The sequence below is a fragment of the Coptis chinensis genome, chromosome 2 (assembly GCF_015680905.1).
Source record: "Coptis chinensis isolate HL-2020 chromosome 2, ASM1568090v1, whole genome shotgun sequence".
Taxonomy (NCBI): Eukaryota; Viridiplantae; Streptophyta; class Magnoliopsida; order Ranunculales; family Ranunculaceae; genus Coptis; species Coptis chinensis.
In genome coordinates, this window is record NC_141457.1 from 4,452,642 (window position 1) to 4,474,337 (window position 21,696).

Below are 21,696 nucleotides of genomic sequence, written 5' to 3' on the forward strand. Positions count from 1 at the left end.
GAGGTTGTGCACTGAGTTTGAGATTGCCTTGCACTGTACCCTCAATTTTTTTTTTGTAAACAAGTGGAAATTTGATTAATAACGAGTTTTACAAATAATTAAGACAAGAGTGCAAGTTGCGCCGCCAAGTCTCTGTGATTGTAAGTAGAACGTAAACAAGTGAAGTGTGCATGGTACCTGATGAAATCACATAGTATCTATGATAATGAGAAAATAACTTAAAAGAATGTCGCACAAAATTGAGATTGGAAATTCCAAATGCCATTATATACTCTTAGATCGAATACAAAGTCAGTAACAACACATGAACTAAATTTCGCTTCTTCTTCTTCTTCTTTTTTTTTTTTGGCTGCTGCACCCATGTTACTTCTGGGCTGCCTACGTACCCTGGGGAACATGGAACATAACCCCGCTTAAGGGATCAAGATTACGTAGTTCTTTTTGTGGGACCCCTTTATAAATAGAGGGCTGTTGCTTGCAACCCAAGCAACTAGGTGGTGGCCTCCGATTCTGACTTCCACTGGTCTCCATAGCAGAAAGTTCTCCTGTGCATTCCGGAATGTTGCTCCAAGTATTGCTCCATTGGTTGTTCACCACACTTCTGCTGTTGGTTGCTCTCTTGCTAAGGATGCACTGAATCTGAGGTACTCCAGCACTACTTGCATGTATTCTCCCCATCAGCTCCTTCTCCCATGCACATCCTCTAGCTGTTCACCATGACACTCTTGCCGCAAAGGATATCAAACGGTAGGACCTTATCCAGGATAACCTGTTCCAACATCGAATTGAACTGTCCTACTTGTTGGAAGACTTGCCCTTCGTTTTTTCTTCCAAGGACATCTATACGTTCCTCTTCCACAACATCGTCCTCAAGTAGTGCTGCCTGTGCCTTGATTTCTTCAAGATTGAAGTCCCAGCAACTTATGCTCCTCTTGTATTCGTTCTGCGATGTTTCCTCCATTTTATCTTGTGTAACTGCTACCGTCTTTATTGTAATCAGGCGTTTCCTGAGTGTTGGAGAAAGCTTCTCTAACATTGACCGTATATTAGGTTTCCGATTCTTAAAAAAGGGATGCTTCAAAAGCTCTGTTGCTGTCGGTCGTTTGGAGGGGTCTTTGACCAAACACATGGCAACAAGTTGCTTGAAAGACTTGGAAAACTTCTTGCTTGAATCTAGTCGAGGCGGCTCTTCTCGGATAATCCTAAGAAAAACTTCGACAGGAGGATATTGTGCGAAAGGTGAACGACCATGGGCTAGCTCCAAAGCAGTGATGCCAAACGACCAAATATCAGCCTTGTGGTCGTAACCTTCTGATTGCTCTATGACCTCGGGCGCCATCCAAAAAGGTGTCCCCAAAACAGTTTTGGCTCGTCCCCTACAGCCAGAGTCAAAAAGGCTAGTAGAAAATCCAAGGTCCCCAAGCTTAACATCACCAGATGAATCAACTAGAATATTCTGTGCCTTGACATCTCGATGCATCAGTCCGTTTCGGTGAAGATACTCCAAAGTCCAAACCCTTTAAGGCTTCATATAGAAATTTCGCAATGACAGCTTCTTCTTGAATACCCCTGGATAGGTAGACTTCATAGACTTCATTACGTGATAACAAGATCCTGCATCCATCAAGGGCATCACCACCCAAAGCTCAGACTCTTTGATAAAAGAACAATATGCGCTGACTAGGTTGGGATGTCTTACCAGCTTCATCATCTGTGCTTCCTTCGTAATAAGTTCGAAGTCATCTTGCTCCTCCAAGTTGGCGACTTTAATGGCAACGATCTCTCCTAAAGGGAGGCAACACGCTCGGTACACAGTCGCAAAGCCTCCCTTTCCTATCACATCCATGAGCTCGTAATATGCTGCTCCTACTGGGTATATTTTCTCTTCTGTATTTTTCATCTTCACTAATCCTCTTATTTTCATCTTCACTATTATTTCTTGCTCGCTCTCTTATTTTTTTTTTTCTTACGTTCAAAACGTTCAAAAACCTGCTATGTTGCTTTTCTTTTATAGGGAAATAGCGTCGGTTGGTATTAGTTATCGGTATCCTATTAGCCTATTAGGATTCGTTTTCCATGTTTTATTGTAACATACAACTCTACACCAAAACTTTGCGCACCATCAAACCACATAAGTTAACCGAATTTGACGATTTTGGGCCAATCATAATGCTTCAAAAGTTTGAAGGACTAATAGTAAGCCTTTGTGTAGACCTTTTGCTCCCTCTGTCGCCAGTTTTTTTTTATAAAGCATCGATGGAACCAGAAAGTTTAGGATTCTTGTAATTATCCACTTGAATCACACTTTCTTTTTTCCCCCTGTAGAAACATATCTTATATCATTTAAAAAACCAAGAAATGAGGTTCAGCCCCTTGGTTCTAACTCGGTTGAGTATAAACTCCCTCCCATCGACCCATATCACATAATCTCCCTATTATTTAGGTCTCGTTAAATAACCTCCCTGTTCTCCAAAAAAGAGATAAAATCTGGTATGTTTTTATTTCCCATTTTATATTATTTCCTTTTTTACCCTTTTGGGATTGAAAATTTTCCGACTATATGTAAATGTATTTTTACATAGTCATATATATATGTAAAACTATATTTGCATAGTCATTGGAACTATAAAAACTTAAATTTACATAGTAACTTTTGGGATTGAAAATTTCTCGACACTAGACAGAATATATGTAAATGTATTTTTACATAGTCATATATATGTAAAACTATATGTATATAGTCATTGGAGCTATGGAAACTTAAATTTATATAGTAACTTTTGGGATTGAAAATTTTCCGACGACACCAGACAGAATATAAATTTAAATTTTCCTATGAAAAAAAATTTCATATGAAAATTTAAATTTAAATAGGTTAAGAAGACTGTGTAATTTTATATTGTCATATGTAAATACAAATTTACATAGGATGACGTCAACCCGGTTTGTCCTTAAGCCGAATTATAAGTAAAGATTGATGACGTCAGCCCGGTTTTCACAGGGGTATTTTGGTCTATTTTGGCTTTGATGGTATGTTTTTAAATAATAGGGAGGTTTTATGCATTTGTTCGCTTACAGAGGGTTTTTGTGCAACCATTTAAGTACCAGGGAGATTAAACCCATTGTCTGCATTTAAAACATCAACGGAACAGTAATACATGCTAATAGATGACTGGGTAGTAAGCTCACATCTTGGCTATGGAAAGCCCAATTTGCGAGATCATGAGCTTCTACATTAGACAATCTACTAATCCAGTTAAACTGGCAAAAAGTAAAAGGCTTACACAAGCCAAGTATCATAGACCTAATAGGCTCTAACCGCCAGTTAGGAGAGTTCAACTCTAGAGTGTTCTGTAAATCCTGAATTACTGTTTTATAGTTACCCTCAAACAAAATAGAGGTCTCTCTAGTGCTCCTAGCCAGTTTTGCAGCGACTTCTAGTGTAACCATCTCTGCTTCCTCTACACTCTCTGCTTTAAATCTTCTAGTGGCTGCTCCCATCAGATTGCCTTCCCCATCCCATGCTAAATCCCCCACTGTAGCAGACCTTGTAATTTCCCTGCAGAAAGCAGCATCAAACCTAATTACAAGTGTATTTGATTCAATCAAGGGGAAGTTACTAATATATTGCACAAAAGGAGTTAAGGTAGGAGTTTATGTGCTAGTATTTCCAACTCCCTGGTTCTCTATGAAAGCTTGGATGCATCTATTCCAGTTAGCAAAAGCTCTCCTTATGAGACTATCCTTGTTAGGGGTTTTGCCTTCAAATTTAGCATTGTTCCTCATCTCCCATATCTCTTGCAAGATAATAGTTGCTAGAACTCCCTTTTCTGCAATGACAGGATCATTGGCCTTGCTCCATTCAAGGAACATATCCAACCACTCCCTTATGGACTTGTTTGCCATCTCCTCTACTCTGCCTCCCAAATCAAAAGCAAACCAGATTGATTTTATCCATTCACACTTAAAGAAAATGTGCACGGGGTGGTCTTCTTGCTCTAGCCAGCAAAAAGGGCAAGTATACTCCCCTTTTATGTTCTTTCTTAATAGAAGATCACCTGTAGGGGTCATGAATATCCCCCAAAGTAGAAGCTAGTTGTTGGCTGTTATCTGAGTTTTCCAAGGGGTATTTATAGCTTTAGAATTCGTGCACCCTTGCCATTCCTCTTTTTTCAGAAACTGGTATGCAAACTTTATAGATAGTATGCCATTTCTGGTTCCTACCCATCTGACTTTACCAGTTGTTGTACTAGATGGTCTGATAACTACTTGCTTTATCAAATTTTCTATATATGATGAGAAAAGATTCTCCACCTTATTGTAGTCCCATCCATTACCATCATCTAACATCAAGTCCCCCACTCTTAGGTCCTCGAGGTCTGGTCTGTCATGTCCAATATCTCTCTGAGTAATAGGAGCATCATTAAGAAGGATCCAAGGTTGTTACATCACATTAACCTTTTCCCCATTACCAATGCTTCATACTATACCTGGAAGAATACCTCTGGCTGATCTGTGAACTCCTTTCCATAACCAAGAGGCCTTAGGTGGAGGGTCAACTTTTATGTCAAACCAGTTTTTCCCATAAGCAGCCAATAAAGTTTTTGCCCAAATGGAGGATGTATCAATGATAACTTTCCACGCCAGCTTAGCTAGCATAGCCTTGTTCATATCACTAGCTTTCCTTAGTCCTAGGCCTCCCAAGGCCTTAGCTAGGTTTGCATATGCCATCCCACCCAATGGTGTGGATGCTTTTGCTCTCTTCTGTGCCATGCCACCAGAAGTTCCTGCATGTTTTATCCATTTTCTTACAAGTAGAGCTTAGGAGTTTATTGGTAGACATAACATATAAAGGTGTGGCCTGGGTCACAGCTTGAATGAGGGTAGTTTTCCCAGCTTGTGCTAGGACTTTTGCTCTCCACTTTTTAATCTTATCATGTACTTTATCGACTAAGTAATCAAAGTCATCATTTTTTTTTATGTGATAAAACAATAAGGACCCCCAAATATTTATCTTTTTGATAAAAAGACCTCATTTTCCAGAATCTTTTCAAAATCTTTTTATGTGTATTATGTATATTCTTACTACAATAAATACTAGACTTATCATAATTAATTTTTTGTTCGAAAGCTTCATAATAGTCCTCAAGAATGCTCTTGAGCTTACCACTTTCAGCTAGGCTAGCTTTAGTGAACAAGATGAGATCATATGCATAAATGAGGTGAGTGATAGGGGGTGCATTCCTCCTGATCTTAATACCATGAATATCCCCATTGTTCTCAGCCTTGGCTATCATTCTAGATAAAGCCTCAGACACTAGAATAAAAAGGTAAGGGGAGAGAGGTTCTCCCTGTCTAAGACCTCTTTCAGGAGTAAACTTTTCAAGGGGTGAGTCATTCAACAAAACTCTAAAGGAAACAGTTGAAAGGCATTAGGAGATGAGGAGTCTCCACTTGTCACTAAACCCAAGATTTTTGAAAATATTATCTATGAAGCACCATTTAACTCTATCATTGGCTTTTGCCATATCCATCTGAAGAGCTACAAAACCTTTTTTTGTTTTCATATGTTTAATATTATGGAAAATCTCACTAGCAAGGCCAATATTGTCCCATATATTTTTTCCTTTTATAAAAACACTTTGAAAAGAAGAAGCAATCTTATTGATATGAGCTTTGAGCCTATTGGCAAAAAATTTAGAAATAATCTTATAACAAAAATTACATAAGCTAATAGGTCTAAACTTAGATATATGATCACGATTGGAAATCTTAGGAATTAAAGCAATAAATGTTTCATTAAAGCTAGGATTCATACACCCTTGAATAAAAAAATTTCTAACACAATCAATAATAGAAGAACCAACAACATCCCAACAATGTTGGTAGAAAGTGCCTTGGAATCCATCAGGGCCTGGGGCTTTAAGAGCACCCATCTTCCTCACAACATGCCATATATCTTCCCTAGAAGGGCAAGCAATAAGAATCTCATTTTCTCTAGCAGTAATACAAGAAGTAAACAAATTAAGAATGCTATCATTATTAATAGGGTTATCAGAAGCATAAATATCATCAAAATAGTGTTTTACAGCTAGACCCACCTCCTTCCAGTTGCCCTCATTATCCTTTATTTTATTAATATTATTTTTCCTTCTTCTGTAAACAGTAGACAAATGGAAAAACTTTGTATTTTTGCCCCCTTCTTTAATCCAATGCTGGCTAGATTTCTATTTCCAAAAGACTTCCTCTTTACCATACCAATCAAACAGACTTGCTTTTAGAACCTTAGCTTTCTCATGATTATTTGGATTGAAATGTTGTTGCAGAACCCTCTCAAGGTCTTTCTGAGTTCTTTTTATGTTATAGAAAATATTCCCAAACATATTTTTATTCCAAGTTTTCAGACTTTTTTCAGTATTCTTCAGTCTATGGATCACATTCCAATCAGGCAGGTCATGAGTAACAACATTCCAAGCCATATCTATAGCAGGTTTACAAGAAACATATTTTAACCACATATCATAGAATCTATAAGGTCTATCCGGATTCTCAACCACAGGTTTAAGATTAATCATCAAGGAGAGATGATCCGAGGTAGCATTAACAATATTTTTAACAATCATAGTAGGAAAAAGATCGAGCCAGTCAGGGGTGTCTGAGGCCCGATCTAGTCTCTCTAGGATGTTATCTTTAACTTTCCTATTGTTATTCCAAGTAAATTTAGGGCCTTTATATCCCAGATCAACCAGACTAATGTCATTAATCAGCTCATTAAAATCTAACATGCAATTGGTAAAGATAGACCTATCCCTTACCTTTTCATCAAGATATCTTATAACATTAAAATCACCAAATATCACCCAAGAACTAGGAATAAAATTAAAGGAGCACTTTCTCTTAATTCAGACCAAAACCTATGTCTAAGGTGAGCATTAGGTTCTCCATAAACAAAGCTAAAGTACCAAGGAGTAAGACTATTATAATCAGAAAGTTTTACCTGTAATCTGATTAGCTGTTGCTCCTAGCACTTCAAGATTGACTCCAGTTCTCCATAAAAGAGCAAGACCACCTCAAAGCCCAGAAGCAGGAACACAGAAGAAGCTCTCATACTTGATCACTTTACTTAACATACTAATCTTACTTTCACCCACTTTGGTTTCTGACAAACAAATTATATCTGGTTGGTGTTGCCTTATTAGATTCTTTATATTTTGAACTACCATGGATGAACCTATTCCCTAACAATTCCAGGCGTGAATCATTTCTGACAAGGCAGCTGTTTGGGGATAGCCACCGCGAACCCTGGAGGAGGACCACACAGACCTCCACTACTAGAAGACTTAGAGCTCACACTCGAGCTTTCTTTACCACAATATCTACTATTAGAACCCCTTGGAGCCTTCGAGCTTTCACCAGGACCTTGTTGCCTATGACTGAATTGCAGACGTCTCGCCACAGACGAAGCATCTATGGCTAACAGCTGAGGTTGAGAGATACTATCATCAGAATCATAACCTATCATATCTTGGCTTCCTTGAATCAAATCCAAAGGAGCATTCCCTACCGAGACCACATCATGCTATCCAAACTCAGTTCCCGAATTACTAAAGATCCATCTTGTATATCTGGCCCATGTGTAGGCCCAGATGAGAGGCCTTTGTCCACTTGGGCTTGGTCCACTGACTTTGAGCTTTGTGGGCTAGTATTATTTATTGGGCCCACTAATGTTGTAGATCCAACGGTAACTGCAGAGTTTGTCATATTGCATGAAGTGTCCGTTATGAGCCCAGAAGAGTTTGTCTCTCTCTCTCTCCTATGTACTTGCAGACCTCTTGTCAGAGATATGTGCCACATGTCTACTCCTGGGTAGTGTTGCAAGCAAACCTGCCCCATTCCAATTCCTTTTCGCCAATGAAACTTTGTTCCTCACTGGAATCTGATCAAATCTTGGTTTTTGTAGTGTTCCGGAGAATGTTACTGACACAGGACAAGAGTTCACAACTCCATTAAAGAACATATTTGCTCTCAGTATAAAGGAAAAGTTGTTTTTGATATCTCTAGGAGACCCTCCACACTTCAACAGATCTATTCGATATTTCTCTTTTTGATTGCAAAAATATATATCATGTCCAATGCACCCCACAAAAATAGCAGAAAATATCAAGCTTTTCATATTTAAAAGTTACTGGTAGAACTTCACTCGATTCCGTTCGGATATCGATACCCTTGAGCAACCTTTCCTTGATATCCATCCATACTCTAACCCTGGCAACTGGTTTTTTGAACTCTGTTGAGCAGAAAATAGCTACAAGCTTCACTTTTCCCAAGCTTAAACCTACCTTATGGACATTTTCATCATTAATCCGATTACTCGGGAGACCATATATCTGAACCCAAAACCATTTTTTCTAACATGATCATATTCATCAGTGTTCTCAAAAACCATCTTATAGAACCTTTTTGATATAGTTTCTATTTTAGTTTTACTCTTTGTCTGCCAACACCTATGCAACTCATCCGCTATATCTTGTAATGCTATCTGTCTTTCTCCATACAATTTGCCCATCAAAGTATTTTTCCCATCTGTAATATCTTCCTTGTTTTTGCAAACTATATCAACCACTCATTTTTCTTTCGAACAAAAAAGATTTTGCATTTTAGCTTGTAATTGTTCAATTTTTGACATGGAGGAAGATCCTAAGGATTCCCCTCTTATAATATCCCTAACCAGGGTAGCCATCACCAATAATGGTAAGGAACACAACAAGGGGCGTGGCTAAAGAAGATGAATTGCTCGCTGTAAGAAATTTCCAGAGAGAAAAGTAAGCCATATCTAGTGGGCGAGAGAGAAAAAAGACAAGTAAAATAATATGAGATATAACCAATGAAATGAAGCTCTGAGTACTAGAAAAGGTATTGATTTCAAATACAAAATTTGAATTTTGAATTTTGAATTTGAAAGATGAGAGAAAGAGGGGGAGAATTCTGCTTTCAGCCGCAAGAGAACTTGAATCACACTCTTGTCAACATAAGTAGAGTATAGCATAAGCCAAATTGAGGCTCCAACAACAATCATGAACTCCCTCCCCAACCCTGAAGTGTCTTGTCCACCTGCGATTATTTGCTTATCACTTTCATATTGCAGCATTTCCAGGAACTTCACGAGCAAAAGTAGGAGCAAGGCCTTTGAAGAGGCCTATCATGCCACCTTCGGATCTTAGAACCTGCTTAGCAACATCCATCGGACCACCATACTTCACTCCCCCACCATATGAACTCATATCTGCCAAAGCGCTTTGGGATTGAGACATGTGTCTGTTCAATCCAAGAAGGAAAAGGATTCAATTAGATTTACTCCCCCTACTCTTACAAACATCGTGTCAAGTTCCAGGCTTTCAGTCAATTGTTTGCAGCATGTCAACTTTAGTTTTACAAGTAAACAATTTGAGTTTATAACTATTTAGTACCACGAACTTTCACTTTTTTTTCTTAAATGGTACCTGAATTTTTTTTCTCACCTATCAGTACCACAAACTTCCAATTTGATACATTTGGACATTATCTGACCAAAATGTCTTTATGTCTTTAATTTCCAAATTACCACTCTATTACTTAAGTTGCTATAGTCATCTAACCTGTCCCAATATAGTGAATCCGATGGTGATTATATATCTTCTTCAACCACCACCCTACATTATATTAGATAAAAAAAAGTTTTGGTTGGTGGTGGTGGAGGTGGAGGTGGTGGTAGGGGTGGATGAAGAAGATACACTTAGTTACAAATTATAAAAAAATAATAGGCATGGGCATTTTGGCCAGATAATGTCTAAATGTATCAAATTGCAAGTTCGTGGTACTGATAGGTGAGAAAAAAAGTTATGGGCATGGGTACCATTTGGGGAAACAAAAATAAAAGTTCATGGTACTAAATAGTTATAAACTCTAAACAGTTTTACAATTTCAACAAATAAATAAAATATTGTGATGTTTTTCATTTATAATGGGAAACATTGAATACATTAAACAAAAAGGACGAGATCAACCATCCATACCATAAGTCAATGTCAACTATCTAAAACAAGAATAAATGTCCAATTAAGTTTGTTCAAGAAGAGAAAAGTAGCATTTAGTTGGGTTACTTTTGAAGTGTTAGCTCAACCAAAATAGTCGTAGAATATTCTTTGTCCTCAAAATAACATGTGGACTTTCATGTGGATTTCATCATAACTTAACGTCCGTCAATAAAGTATATACAATTTCATCACAGCGTATGTCAGGAAAGTTTGAAAGTATTATGACCTTATAACCTAATGCCCAATTAGTATATCTCCAACAGTATGGGAATTGGGAGCTTGACTGCGAGCGATAGCAGTGCAATTTCTCTGTCCCTCCTCTTTCCTATTCAAATTAAAATTTGAATCTCTTTTATATAAAACAGACACAATCACATCAGGCAAACCCAGAGCTAAAACAAAGAGCTTCTTAATACTTTTTTTTTGCAACCATAATCTTTTTCTTTCTTTGCTTATCATACCAGGGTAGGATCTTAAGGGAGCCTTTTGGTTTTTGGCTTTTTACTTTCATGGAGAAAAACAACCGGTATTGATCACCGGCTTTAACGGCTGGAGCATCCTCTTCAGGTAGGTAATAGTAGTAAAATTGATTCTCTTCAGAAGGATATGCTGAAACTCTTCTTTGAAAAGAAACAGAAACCGGTGGAGATTGATTGTATCAATATAGGAGTTTTGGATGAGAGGTTTTCAGTCGTTGGGAAAATGTATGGTGGCTACCCTATCATTCTAGAGGACTTTGGGGAACAAGTCCATCACATATGGAAAACTAAGGGTAGCATTACTTTTGAACTCCTGTCTAGGGGACATGTCAAGATCAAATTCACGCAGGAAAAGGAATATCAACATGTAATGGAGAATGGCCCCTAAGTTATTCATGGATTTATTCTGTCAATTAAGCCATGGGTCCAAGGGAGGAAGCTGGAGGGCTACCTCTTTGATTTCGTCCATTTCTGGGTTCAGATATGGGATCTCCCTAAGGAATGGAGTAATAAAACAGATGTTAGGAAGATCTCTCATGTCCACCGGATTTCAACAAACCAGTCCCAAGGGTGAGGGTAGAGATGGACATCAAGGAACGGTTATCAAAAGATCAGAAAGTCCGGCTAGAAACAGGGGAAGAGCTCACAGTTAAGCTTAAGTATGAGAAACTAGGGTTTTTCTGTTTCTTTTGTGGAGTTATTGGCCATGACCAGTATACATGTCGGATTAGGGCACAACATCGGTATGAGATACTGAAGTGTGGGGGATCTCCAAAGGATATTAAGCAAAATTTCACAAGTCAACTAAAGGCCAATATGTTTTTCAATGGCATAGCGTACTCGGGGAAGCATACCTTGACTATCTCTGGAACACCTCAGAAACTACGCTTTGATGAAATTCCGGCCACCGGCACTGGGAGTGTGGAGGAATATGGGCAGAATATGGTCGCATGTGGCAAGTAAGACAAAAGGCAAGTGAACACGTCACTAAGTGGTTCGGAAGGTAAGGACAAAACTAATAGAGCTGTTGGGGTTTCAGGTAAAGTATAGCTAACTGCACAACATGTTAGCCCTACGGTAACTAAGACTACGGATAGGAGTGCTTTGGGCCTAGCCCAAACAGTAGCTATTGACTCAGACATGAGAAGCATGGGGTCAGATATTGATGTTAGTCAGAGGGCCCAAACCTAGGAAAGCACAGGACAAACCCAAGAATATGCTCAAAAGGTTACTGGGCCAAGTAAGCAAAGCCCAAACACTTCTCTTGTTACTATGGAGGCCAAATCAACAGGGGATATGCATACAGCATCGAATCCTCTAGCCCTCTCGAGATCTCAGCCACCTACTGTAGCCTCCGGCTTTCTATTAGATTACCAAGGTGTGGGAAATGACAAGCCAATTAGTTTTGACTCGACAAGACAGGTACAACATGTTGTGCTGGTTAGAAAGAAGGGTAAGATCTTCAAAAGATTGGCTGTTTCCAAGAGAAGAGAGGGAAAAGGACACACAAATAAATACTAGCCCCTATCCTTTCTCAAAGCTCTCAGATAAAGAACTAGAATTTGAAGTCCAAGATCCAGACCCTTACAACAAACAAAAGATTGCGCTGGATTTAAGTGATATGGTAGGAGCTAGAGCTAAGGAGAGGGAGGAAATGCTCAGTAAAGGTGTAAGGAATGCTATTAACCGATCCAAAAAGGCGAAATTTAAAGCTGATGCTATGAGAAAAGAGGGGAAAGGAAACAAGTTGATCCCAAAAAATGCACATATCATTTCTTTGCCCAGTGGATCTGGTGAAGGTGGAGGGGAACATGAAAGAAGAATGGTAGCTTACAATCAATACCAACAGGGGCATAGTGGCCACCCAGAGGATAGGATGGTACATGTCAATGATCAACAAGTCTATGATCAACCATCTAGCGCAAAGGATAGTGTCACCCAACCACCTCCTCTAAGGGTTGATGACTCCTTTGTGGTTCAATCCACCAACAGGAGGTTGGTGCTTCGAGAAGATCAGTTGGACAGTGGCAATATGAGAGACTATGAATGGTCTGAGTCAAGGTCAAGGTCAGGAGAGATGGGGACATCTAGTGGGTATGCTCTGAAGGGAAACAGGAAGGAAAACTCATCTAATTCAATTGCAGGGTTTGCAGTGGATGTCCCAGAACAGCTACCTCGATTTCCGTGACGATAAACGCCTGAAATTGCCGGGGTATTGGTACTACCACGACAATTCAACAACTAAAGGACCTAGTGGGGAGGTTTGAAGTGGATATCATCTATTTGTCTAAAATGAAGGCTAGTAGTAGTAGTATAAGTAGATTAAGTAAGGAAATAAAGTTCAGTGGTTGTTTCTCTGTTCTTGCTAAGGGGCTTAGTGGTAGGTTGGCTGTTTTGTGGAGGGAAGGAGTGGATCTGCATACACTTGGGGTATCTCAGAATCAAGTTACAGGTAAACTATCAAATTACTTTCATAATGATGATTGGTTTTTCTCTTTTGTGTATGGGGAGCCTTTAGCATATAACAAAGTTAAGGTTTGGGATGAGCTTAGAGCTCTCCCTGGGCCTTGGTGTGTGTTTGGAGACTTCAATGCAATCTCCTTGCTAGATGAGAAGATTGGGGGTAGGAGTAAGTTTACTAAAAGCATGATTGATTTTAATGATATGATTGCTGATCTGGGTCTTGTTGATCTTGGGTTCAAGGGACCCAAGTTCACGTGGAGTAATAATCGGAAGCCTAAAGACCATATCTTAGAGAGGCTGGATAGGGCTTTAGCAAACCCTGACTGGATTGCCTTATTCCATCATGTGCATGTTAGGACATTTTCAAATACTACTTCTGATCATCTATCTCTTATCATGAATCTTGATAAAAAAGAAGAAAAACAGCCTAGGCCTTTTAGATTTTATAATATGTGGTTGCATGATAGTAATTATAAACCTCTGATTGATGAAGCATGGAACTTTACATCACATGTGTTATCTGATTTGAATGTGATTCATAAACATGCTGCTACTAAAAGAGATTTGCTTAACTGGAATAAGCATGTGTTTGGTAACATTTTTACTAACATCAACAAGATACAAAAGGACTTAGATAAGGTTCTGGCCTTACCTTTCTCTAATCAGACTTATGAGAAAGCAGTGGCTTTAAAAGCTTTCCTATTAGAATGGTATGAGAAGGAAGAACTTTACTAGAAACAAAAGTCAACTAATCATGTGATTAAGGAAGGAGGCAGGAATACTAGATTCTTCCATCTCTCTACTATTTATAAGGTAAGGAAGAATCAGATTGAGAAACTTAAGGATGATAATCACAATTGGAAAGAAGGAAGAACAGAGGTTAGGGATACTATGAATAAGTATTTTGCTGATATTTATGTCTCTGAAGCTCCCCCTTTCCATAATAGCATTATGGAGCTGTTTAATCCCTGCATTACTCCTGGGGAGAATGAGATTTTAACTGCTACCCCTTCTGATAATGAAATATGGCATGTGGCTAATAAGATGGGGAGTTTGAAGGTACCTGGCCCTGATGGATACCATGGTGTTTTCTATCAGAAGTGTTGGGACATTGTTGAGGCTAGTATTTGTGCTTTTGTTAAAAACTTCTTTATAACGGGGCACCTAAACCCTAATTATAATGAAACTTTTATTGCCTTGATTCCTAAAGTCTCTAATCCTGATCATGTGGCTAAGTTTAGGCCTTTTAGCATGTGCAATTTTAGCTATAAGATCATTTCTAAGATCCTAGCTAACAAATTGAAGAAGCATATCAATAAGATTGTTTCCCCTTTTCAAGGGGCTTTTATTAAAGGTAAAAGTGTAGGTGATAATATAGGGTGGGCATGTGAGGTGTTTTATAATATGAAAAATATGAGAGATAAGAAAGGAGGATGGATTGCCTTGAAACTGGATATGGACAAAGCTTATGATAGGGTGGAATGGTCCTTTTTGGATGGGTTATTTGGAAAGCTTAGGTTCAGTACAAAGTGGAGAGAAGTGATTCTTCATGCCTCTCTACTGTGTCTTTCCAAGTTCTTTTAAATGGCTCCCCATTAGAAAAATTATGCCCTGAGAGAGGACTGAGACAAGGGGATCCCCTCTCCCCTTACTTGTTCATTCTGGTCATGGAAGCCTTGTCTAGAATGATCACATGTGCTGAACATGATAGTGAGTTACATGGTATCAAGATTAGAAGAAACTCTCCAGCTATTTCTCACCTTTTATATGCTGATGATCTCATTTTCTTTACCAAAGCTAACTTGGAAGCGGGCATCAAACTTAAAGAGTATTTTGCAAAACTTCTATGAGGCCTCTGGCCAAAGTATTAGCTATAATAAATCAAGTATTTTCTTTAGTAGGAATGTTATATTTAGGAATAAGCTGAAACTAAAAAGGTTTTGGAAACTCAGATTTTTTTATCCTAAGGAGAAGTATTTGGGTGTAACTACCATGCTCTCTAAAAAGAAGTCTAAGGATTTTGAGTTTTTAGTTGATAGAGTGAACAATAAGATTAAGGGGTGGAGGGCTAAGGTGTTGTCCCAAGCAGGTAGGACCACCTTGATTCAATCAGTGGTACAAGCTACTCCCCTTTATGCTATGTCAACATACCTACTTTTTGTGGGCACTTGTGACAAGATTGATAGAGCCTGCAGAAAGTTTTGGTGGCATGGTTGTGATTCATCAAAAAATGTCCACACCACTGGGTGGGACAATATGTGTAAACCAAAAAGTATGAGTGACCTGGGGTTCAGGAAGGCCAAAGATATGAACTGGGCTATGCTAGCCAAGTTGGCTTGGAAAGATGCTACTGACATTGACTCCTTGTGGACTAAATCCTTGTTTAGTATATATGGGAAATAGTGGATAGGGGATATTGATATCCCACCTGATAAATCCTCATATTTATGGACATGGATTCACAAAGCTTTCAATCTTATAAGTGTTGGCCTTATATGGAGTATAGACAATGGTCTCTCAACATCCATTCTGAAAGACCCTTGGATTTTGTGCAATGGCATACCAAGGACACTCACTGAGTTGGGAGTTGAGAGCCCTCAACTGGAACATTTGAATGTTGCTCATCTCTTCATGCCTAATGGCAGTGGGTGGAATAATAGCCTTCTGGATGAATACTTTCACCCATTTATAAGCAAGGAGATTCAATAGGTTATTGTACGGCCTCAAGGGGTTGGGAAGGATTCCATGAAGTGGTGTGAGGACAAGTTTTGTGCCATGACAGTGAAATCTGCCTACAAATTCTTGCAAAACAAGAAGGGATTAAGACATAGCTCCTGTGTGAATCAAATCACCCTCAAACATATATGGAAAGCAAAGTTACCTGCCAGCCTACAACTCTTCATTTGGAAGGTTTATATGGGCTTACTCCCTATGGGAAATGTCCTCTTAGCTCGAAAAATGGTTGGGGATTTTGATTGCCCCTCCTGTTACAAATGTCTGGAAACTGATATACATCTGTTCATGACATGTGAATGGGTAAGAATGCTTTGGTTCTCCTCACCAGATGGCATAAGATGGCCTGAGCAAGGGGACTCCATGAAAAACTGTTTGGAGAAAGTAATGGAGTGGTGTGCTAGCAAGGAGGAGGCTAAGGCCTACTATGGGATGTAGGTCTGCTTATCATGCAAACCATTTGGGAAACTCGAAATAAAGTCAAATTTGAAAATGAGAAGGCCAATAGGGTGGGCATGTTGAGGAGAAGCATGGCTGCAGCCAAAAAAATGCTTTGATGCATACAGAGAAGTTTCCTTATATCCTCCTACCCTAAATAATTCTGCACATGCTCATTTATCTCAGTTGGATGTTTTGTTCCCTGTAATACCGAATGATTGCATTATAATTAGATTTGATGCTGCCTTCTACAGTGACACTGGGTGGGCAGGAGCAGCCAACATATATAGCTTCTAATAGTGATGGAGACATTGTAGGAGTTGGAGTCAGGAGGTTCAAAGCCACAAAACCTATGGAGGAAGAGATGCAGGCAGTTGAGGTGGCAACCAGACAGGCAGAAGCCATCAACATTTTGTTTTTGAGGGGGACTATCAGGAGGTGATTAATGTAATCAATGAACCTAGTTGTTGTTGGTCACTCCTAAGTCTGAAAAACTCTATTAATTAATACTAGATGTAGTAGGTTTGTTTTTAGTTCGTTCAGCTGGATAAGTAGGAACCTAAATGGGGACGCTCACTTGCTGGCTAGTTAGATGTACCACCAGCAAGGTAGAGGCGAGCTTCCGAGTTGTATGTCTATACTTGGACCAATGTTGCTTTGATTTTCAATATAAGTAGGGTGGTTATCGAAAAAAAAAAGTATTATGACCTACAAACAATGCTTCATGTTTGCCCGTATAAGCTATTTACTTCATCCCACGTAACTGCAATCTGATCCCACTTATGGACTTCAAATTCAAGCTTTTGCTGAGAAGATTTATTTTTTGTAAGTTGCAACAAATCTCCTGATGATTTTACTATATACTTGTTATCCCCAATATATGTTTGATCAATGGGTGGCGCAACTTTAGACAATCTTGGATGAGGAGAACCCAGGTCACAAGATCAAATTCTCCACTAGAATCCAAAACGTATAATCGATGTCTATAATAAAGGTAGTTTAATTAGGCACTCATCATATTGGATTGGGCAACCCCCCCAAAAAAAAGAAATTTTACAAGTTTGCCATCAAAGCCCAGGCCTAACAACCAATTCAACCGGTCTCGCCATAATGAAACCTTCGGGCCATTTGAGTGTACACTTAAACGGTTTTGCCATGTCGTTTGAGTATACATTCAAGCGATACCACCATGTTGTTCTAGTGTACATGCACGTGGTCTGAGCTTGTCGTTTGAGAATTGGCTCTCTGGAATCTCCATGGAACGGTCTGAGCTTGTTGTTTGAGTGTACACTCAAATGGTACCACCATATCGTTTGAGTGTACACTCAAACGGCTTGGCCATATCGTTTGAGACAAAGCTCTCTATTTTTTCCATGGAACGGTCTGACCATGTTGTTTGGTATCACATGCAAGTGGTATGGCTGGGTCGTTTGGGGCTTCTATGGGGTGACATGGGGGAGTCGTTTGGACTAAAATAATTGAGAAGTTCTAAACCAAGGAAATTCATGATTAACTAATGATTAGCTCGATTAACCAATAAAAATTGATTACATAAACATCAATTACACTTTTCTTATAATACAAATCATTAATCGATCATAATTGTACAATAATTTATTTAAACAATGATCTACAAAATTGAATTAGTAATAATCAATTACCAACACATCCCAATTGAATTAGCAAAATTGAAGTCTGATTTAAAAAATTGGGTTAGGAACAACACAATTAGTTGCACTAACACAATTACATGCACTCTGCACTCTTTATATGTTATGACATAGTATCTATATAATCAAGTTAAAACATGCAATCAAACATGCCAAAATCTAAAATAATTATTTGTTTTATATCTAAACTTGTTATTTTTCATTTTTTTTCAATTGTGAATCATAAACTGGTTTGGGGTTTGGGGTTTAGGGTTTAGGGTTTACAAATTTCATACCAACATATTTCACTCAATTATTCGAAATAATAATTTGTTTTATATCTAAACTTGTTATTTTTTATTTTTTTTTCAATTGTGAATCATAAAATAATTTGGGGTTTGGGGTTTAGGGTTTAGGGTTCATGGTTTACAAATTTCGTACCAACATATTTCACTCAATTATTCGAAATAATAATTTGTTTTATATCTAAACTTGTTATTTTCCATTTTCTTTTTCAAATTGTAAATCATAAACTAGTTTGGGGGTTTAAGGTTTAGGGTTTACAAATTTTGTACCGACATAAAAAATTTTAATTTCAAACATATTTCACTCAATTATCCAAATCTAAAATGATAATTTGTTTTATATCTAAACTTGTTATTTTCCAAAAAAAATTCAATGGTGAATAATAAACTAGTTTGGGGTTTAAGATTTTCAAACATATTTCACTCAATTATTCGAAATATATCAAAATTTCAAATATCTCTATATAGAATACTCAAGTTTCTCATTTACTCCTTTCTCTTTTTTTCATACTCAATCAAATACTCAAGTTTCTCATTTACTCCTTACTATTTTCATAGTCAATCAAAATCCTAAATGTAACACGAAGATGAAGAAGAAGCATTTGAAGTAATGCTTGAAGTGCAACAACAAATTAGAGAATGAGAAAATAGAAGAAATGTTGAAGGTGAAGAACAAGCAATAGAAAGTGAAGAAGTGGCAAAAAATGTTGAAGGTGAAGGTGAAGAAATAGAAGATGCGACTAGTCGAGCAAATGAGATGCCGAGAAATCATTGATGAAAAATGCAACCAAACCTAAATAATGAGGTAACACTTTATTAGAATGAATACAAAATACTTGATTGATTGAATGAGTGAATGAATCTACAAGAGAGCATTGATTAGAATGAATGAAAAGCACTTGATTGATTGATTGAATGAATGAATCAACAACATTTAGAACTCATGTCCAAACGACACCTCTGGGTCGTTTGGGGACTCTACCAACCAACATAGCTGGGTCGTTTGATTTGGAAATTGAGTGATCGACTAAGTAGATTCAGACGGCAATCGACTGATCGACTAAGTTGTACAATGTTGTCAATATGATATTTTGATATAATTTGGAATAAGTGTAATTTGATTTGATTTGATTTTACTTGATTTTACTTGATTTTACCCCAAATGACTTGGTGAAGTCGTTTGACCTTTGAACCAAACGATCTGACATGGTCATTTGACCTTTGAACCAAACGGTCTGAACTGGTCATTTGAGACAGAGTTCTCTATTTTTTCATGAAACGATTTGTGTTAATCGTTTGACCTTTGAACCAAACGATCTGAACTGGTCGTTTGACCTTTGAACCAAATGGTCTGAGATGGTCGTTTGAGACAGAGTTCTTTGTTTTTTCATAAAACAATCTGAGCTGGTCATTTGGGAATTCAAAGGAATGATGTGGCTGGGTCGTTTGAGCATTCAAGGGGACGACATGGCTGGGTCATTTGGACTAAAAAAATTTAGAATTTCATTTTTACAACACTTTCATATCCAAAAAACAAACAAATTCCACTTTCAAAACATCAAATTCTTATACCAAATATCAAATTAATATACATTTTCAAATTCATTTCAAAACATCAAATTCCAGTTCAAACCATCAAATTCATATACATCAAATTCAATTCGAATACATCAAATTTTACTTCAAACCATCAAATTCATTTCCACATCAAATTCAAATTGAATATATCAAATTCCACTTCAAAATACATCAAATTCAAAAATACATAAATTACATAAAAATCGGAAGCCGCATTCAAAAATCAATTATGATAACTGTACCGCCCACCACTTGCACCTAGTCAAGTTGTACGCTTCCTCGAACGAGGACCTTGCTTCTTTGGGAATATTATTCCCACCCAATTGTAGATTTTTCTCTAGCAATTGACTCGTTTCATCGATGACGTTGTTCTGTCAAAGTAAGAATGCACAACAATTATTAATTACCATTTTAAAAGACCGTAACAAAAACACAATTAGAAAATCACAATGCTCACAATCGGTGCATAAGTGGGAAGTGTCTGCAGGGAGAAATGGATAGGAAGCAGCTCGGGATTTACCAATTGAATGTGAGAATGCCTCACATACAACTGCATGTAGTTTGGATGACACTCCCATGGATAAGTACAGATGGGTCCTCGACTGTTGGGTTGGATCACGTAATTCTGACATAACTCCCAATATGCAGACACAACAGTTGTCAATGTCCATTTCACTTCATACCCACGTCCGGCTACAGTCCTGGTTGTGTAATTTGGTGTTGGAAGAGCTGTGGGTATAAACTGCACATGACCCTTGCAACGGCGTAAATTTCCACAACGTCAAAAAAGCAGATCACTCCCTCAAAAAAGGCAACGTCATCGATTGGGCGTATAGCTCTGACATTATCGTATGGATGCCAATCAACCTTAAACAAAATAAAATGTGTCATTAATCACATACTCAAATAATCAATTACTAAAAAAAAAATTGAAACAAACTGAAATACTTACATTGAACACCATCATATCATCAATTATTGCTCGATAATATTGCAATGCATGACATGGGTTCTCATAGTGCACAACGCTAATTGTGTGTCTAAGAATACGCGACCCAGCCAACTTATACTCAAAGTTTGGGATTGGCCTGAATAACGGGAAGTACTCATAGATCCACACCTAGATATATACACACACAATTAACATACTAATAGAATAATATAATTAACAATAAAAAGAATCTGCAAAATATTTATGTTTTACCTGTAGAAGAGTCAGGAAGCCCGAAACACCTTTCACCTTCGCACACGTGGCAGTCCCAACTCCTCTATACAGAAAGGCCAAAATTGCTGCACCCCACGCATACTCACCGATCTCACTGAATTTCAGCAACAACCTCAAATAATAAACAGCCACTCAAGTCCCAGACTTGTCGGTGAAGATGGTACATCCAAAGAAAAATAGTACATAAGCTCTTACAGCCCGCTGTACCTCCACCAAAGTCGACACCTTCCCCTTTACATTCCCATCTTTATCCTTATTGCGGACCTTCCCAGCAAACTAGCTCCGCAGGAATTCCAGCATTACCTTTGAAATGAACCGGCTCGCATCCATCTCCGCTTTCATCACAGGCAGCGAGACACCTAGAGCACGATGTAGGAGACTCTCCGATTGTTCACGGGTCAACTCCGTGTTCCCTCGCACTGCTCTACCTTTAATCGCGATGCCTAAGATTTGGGAGACATCATCCAAAGTTACAGTCATCTCCCCAAATGGCATATGGAAGGTGTTAGGATGCCACCTCTCCACAAACGCAGGGACCAACGCCGGATCTTGATGTTTCTAACATCCAAATACCAGATCATAAAACCCAGTCCTCTTAAGCTCATTTTCAAATCTGGGAGATCTTTCGAACTCATTCTTGAGATCCCATTGGCTTAACTTGGATAGATGTGGAACACACTTCAACACTCCGCGCTCCGCCTGAAACAACAAAGACTCAATGAGGAGAAGCAAAAGATTTTGTAAAGACAAAGG

General features: G+C 38.3%; 1 protein-coding gene and 1 pseudogene across 1 annotated transcript; one reads left to right on the plus strand and one right to left on the minus strand.

Annotated features, from left to right (window-relative positions):
• Window positions 1-435: 435 nt before the first annotated feature.
• Window positions 436-1,900, minus strand: LOC147514452 (uncharacterized; annotated as a pseudogene).
• Window positions 1,901-12,844: 10,944 nt separating this feature from the next.
• On the plus strand, window positions 12,845-13,750 carry LOC147514453 (uncharacterized). The gene has a single exon (XM_086592589.1). It carries the CDS (start codon window positions 12,845-12,847, stop codon window positions 13,748-13,750), a length of 906 nt encoding a protein of 301 aa, XP_086448715.1.
• Window positions 13,751-21,696: the final 7,946 nt, after the last annotated feature.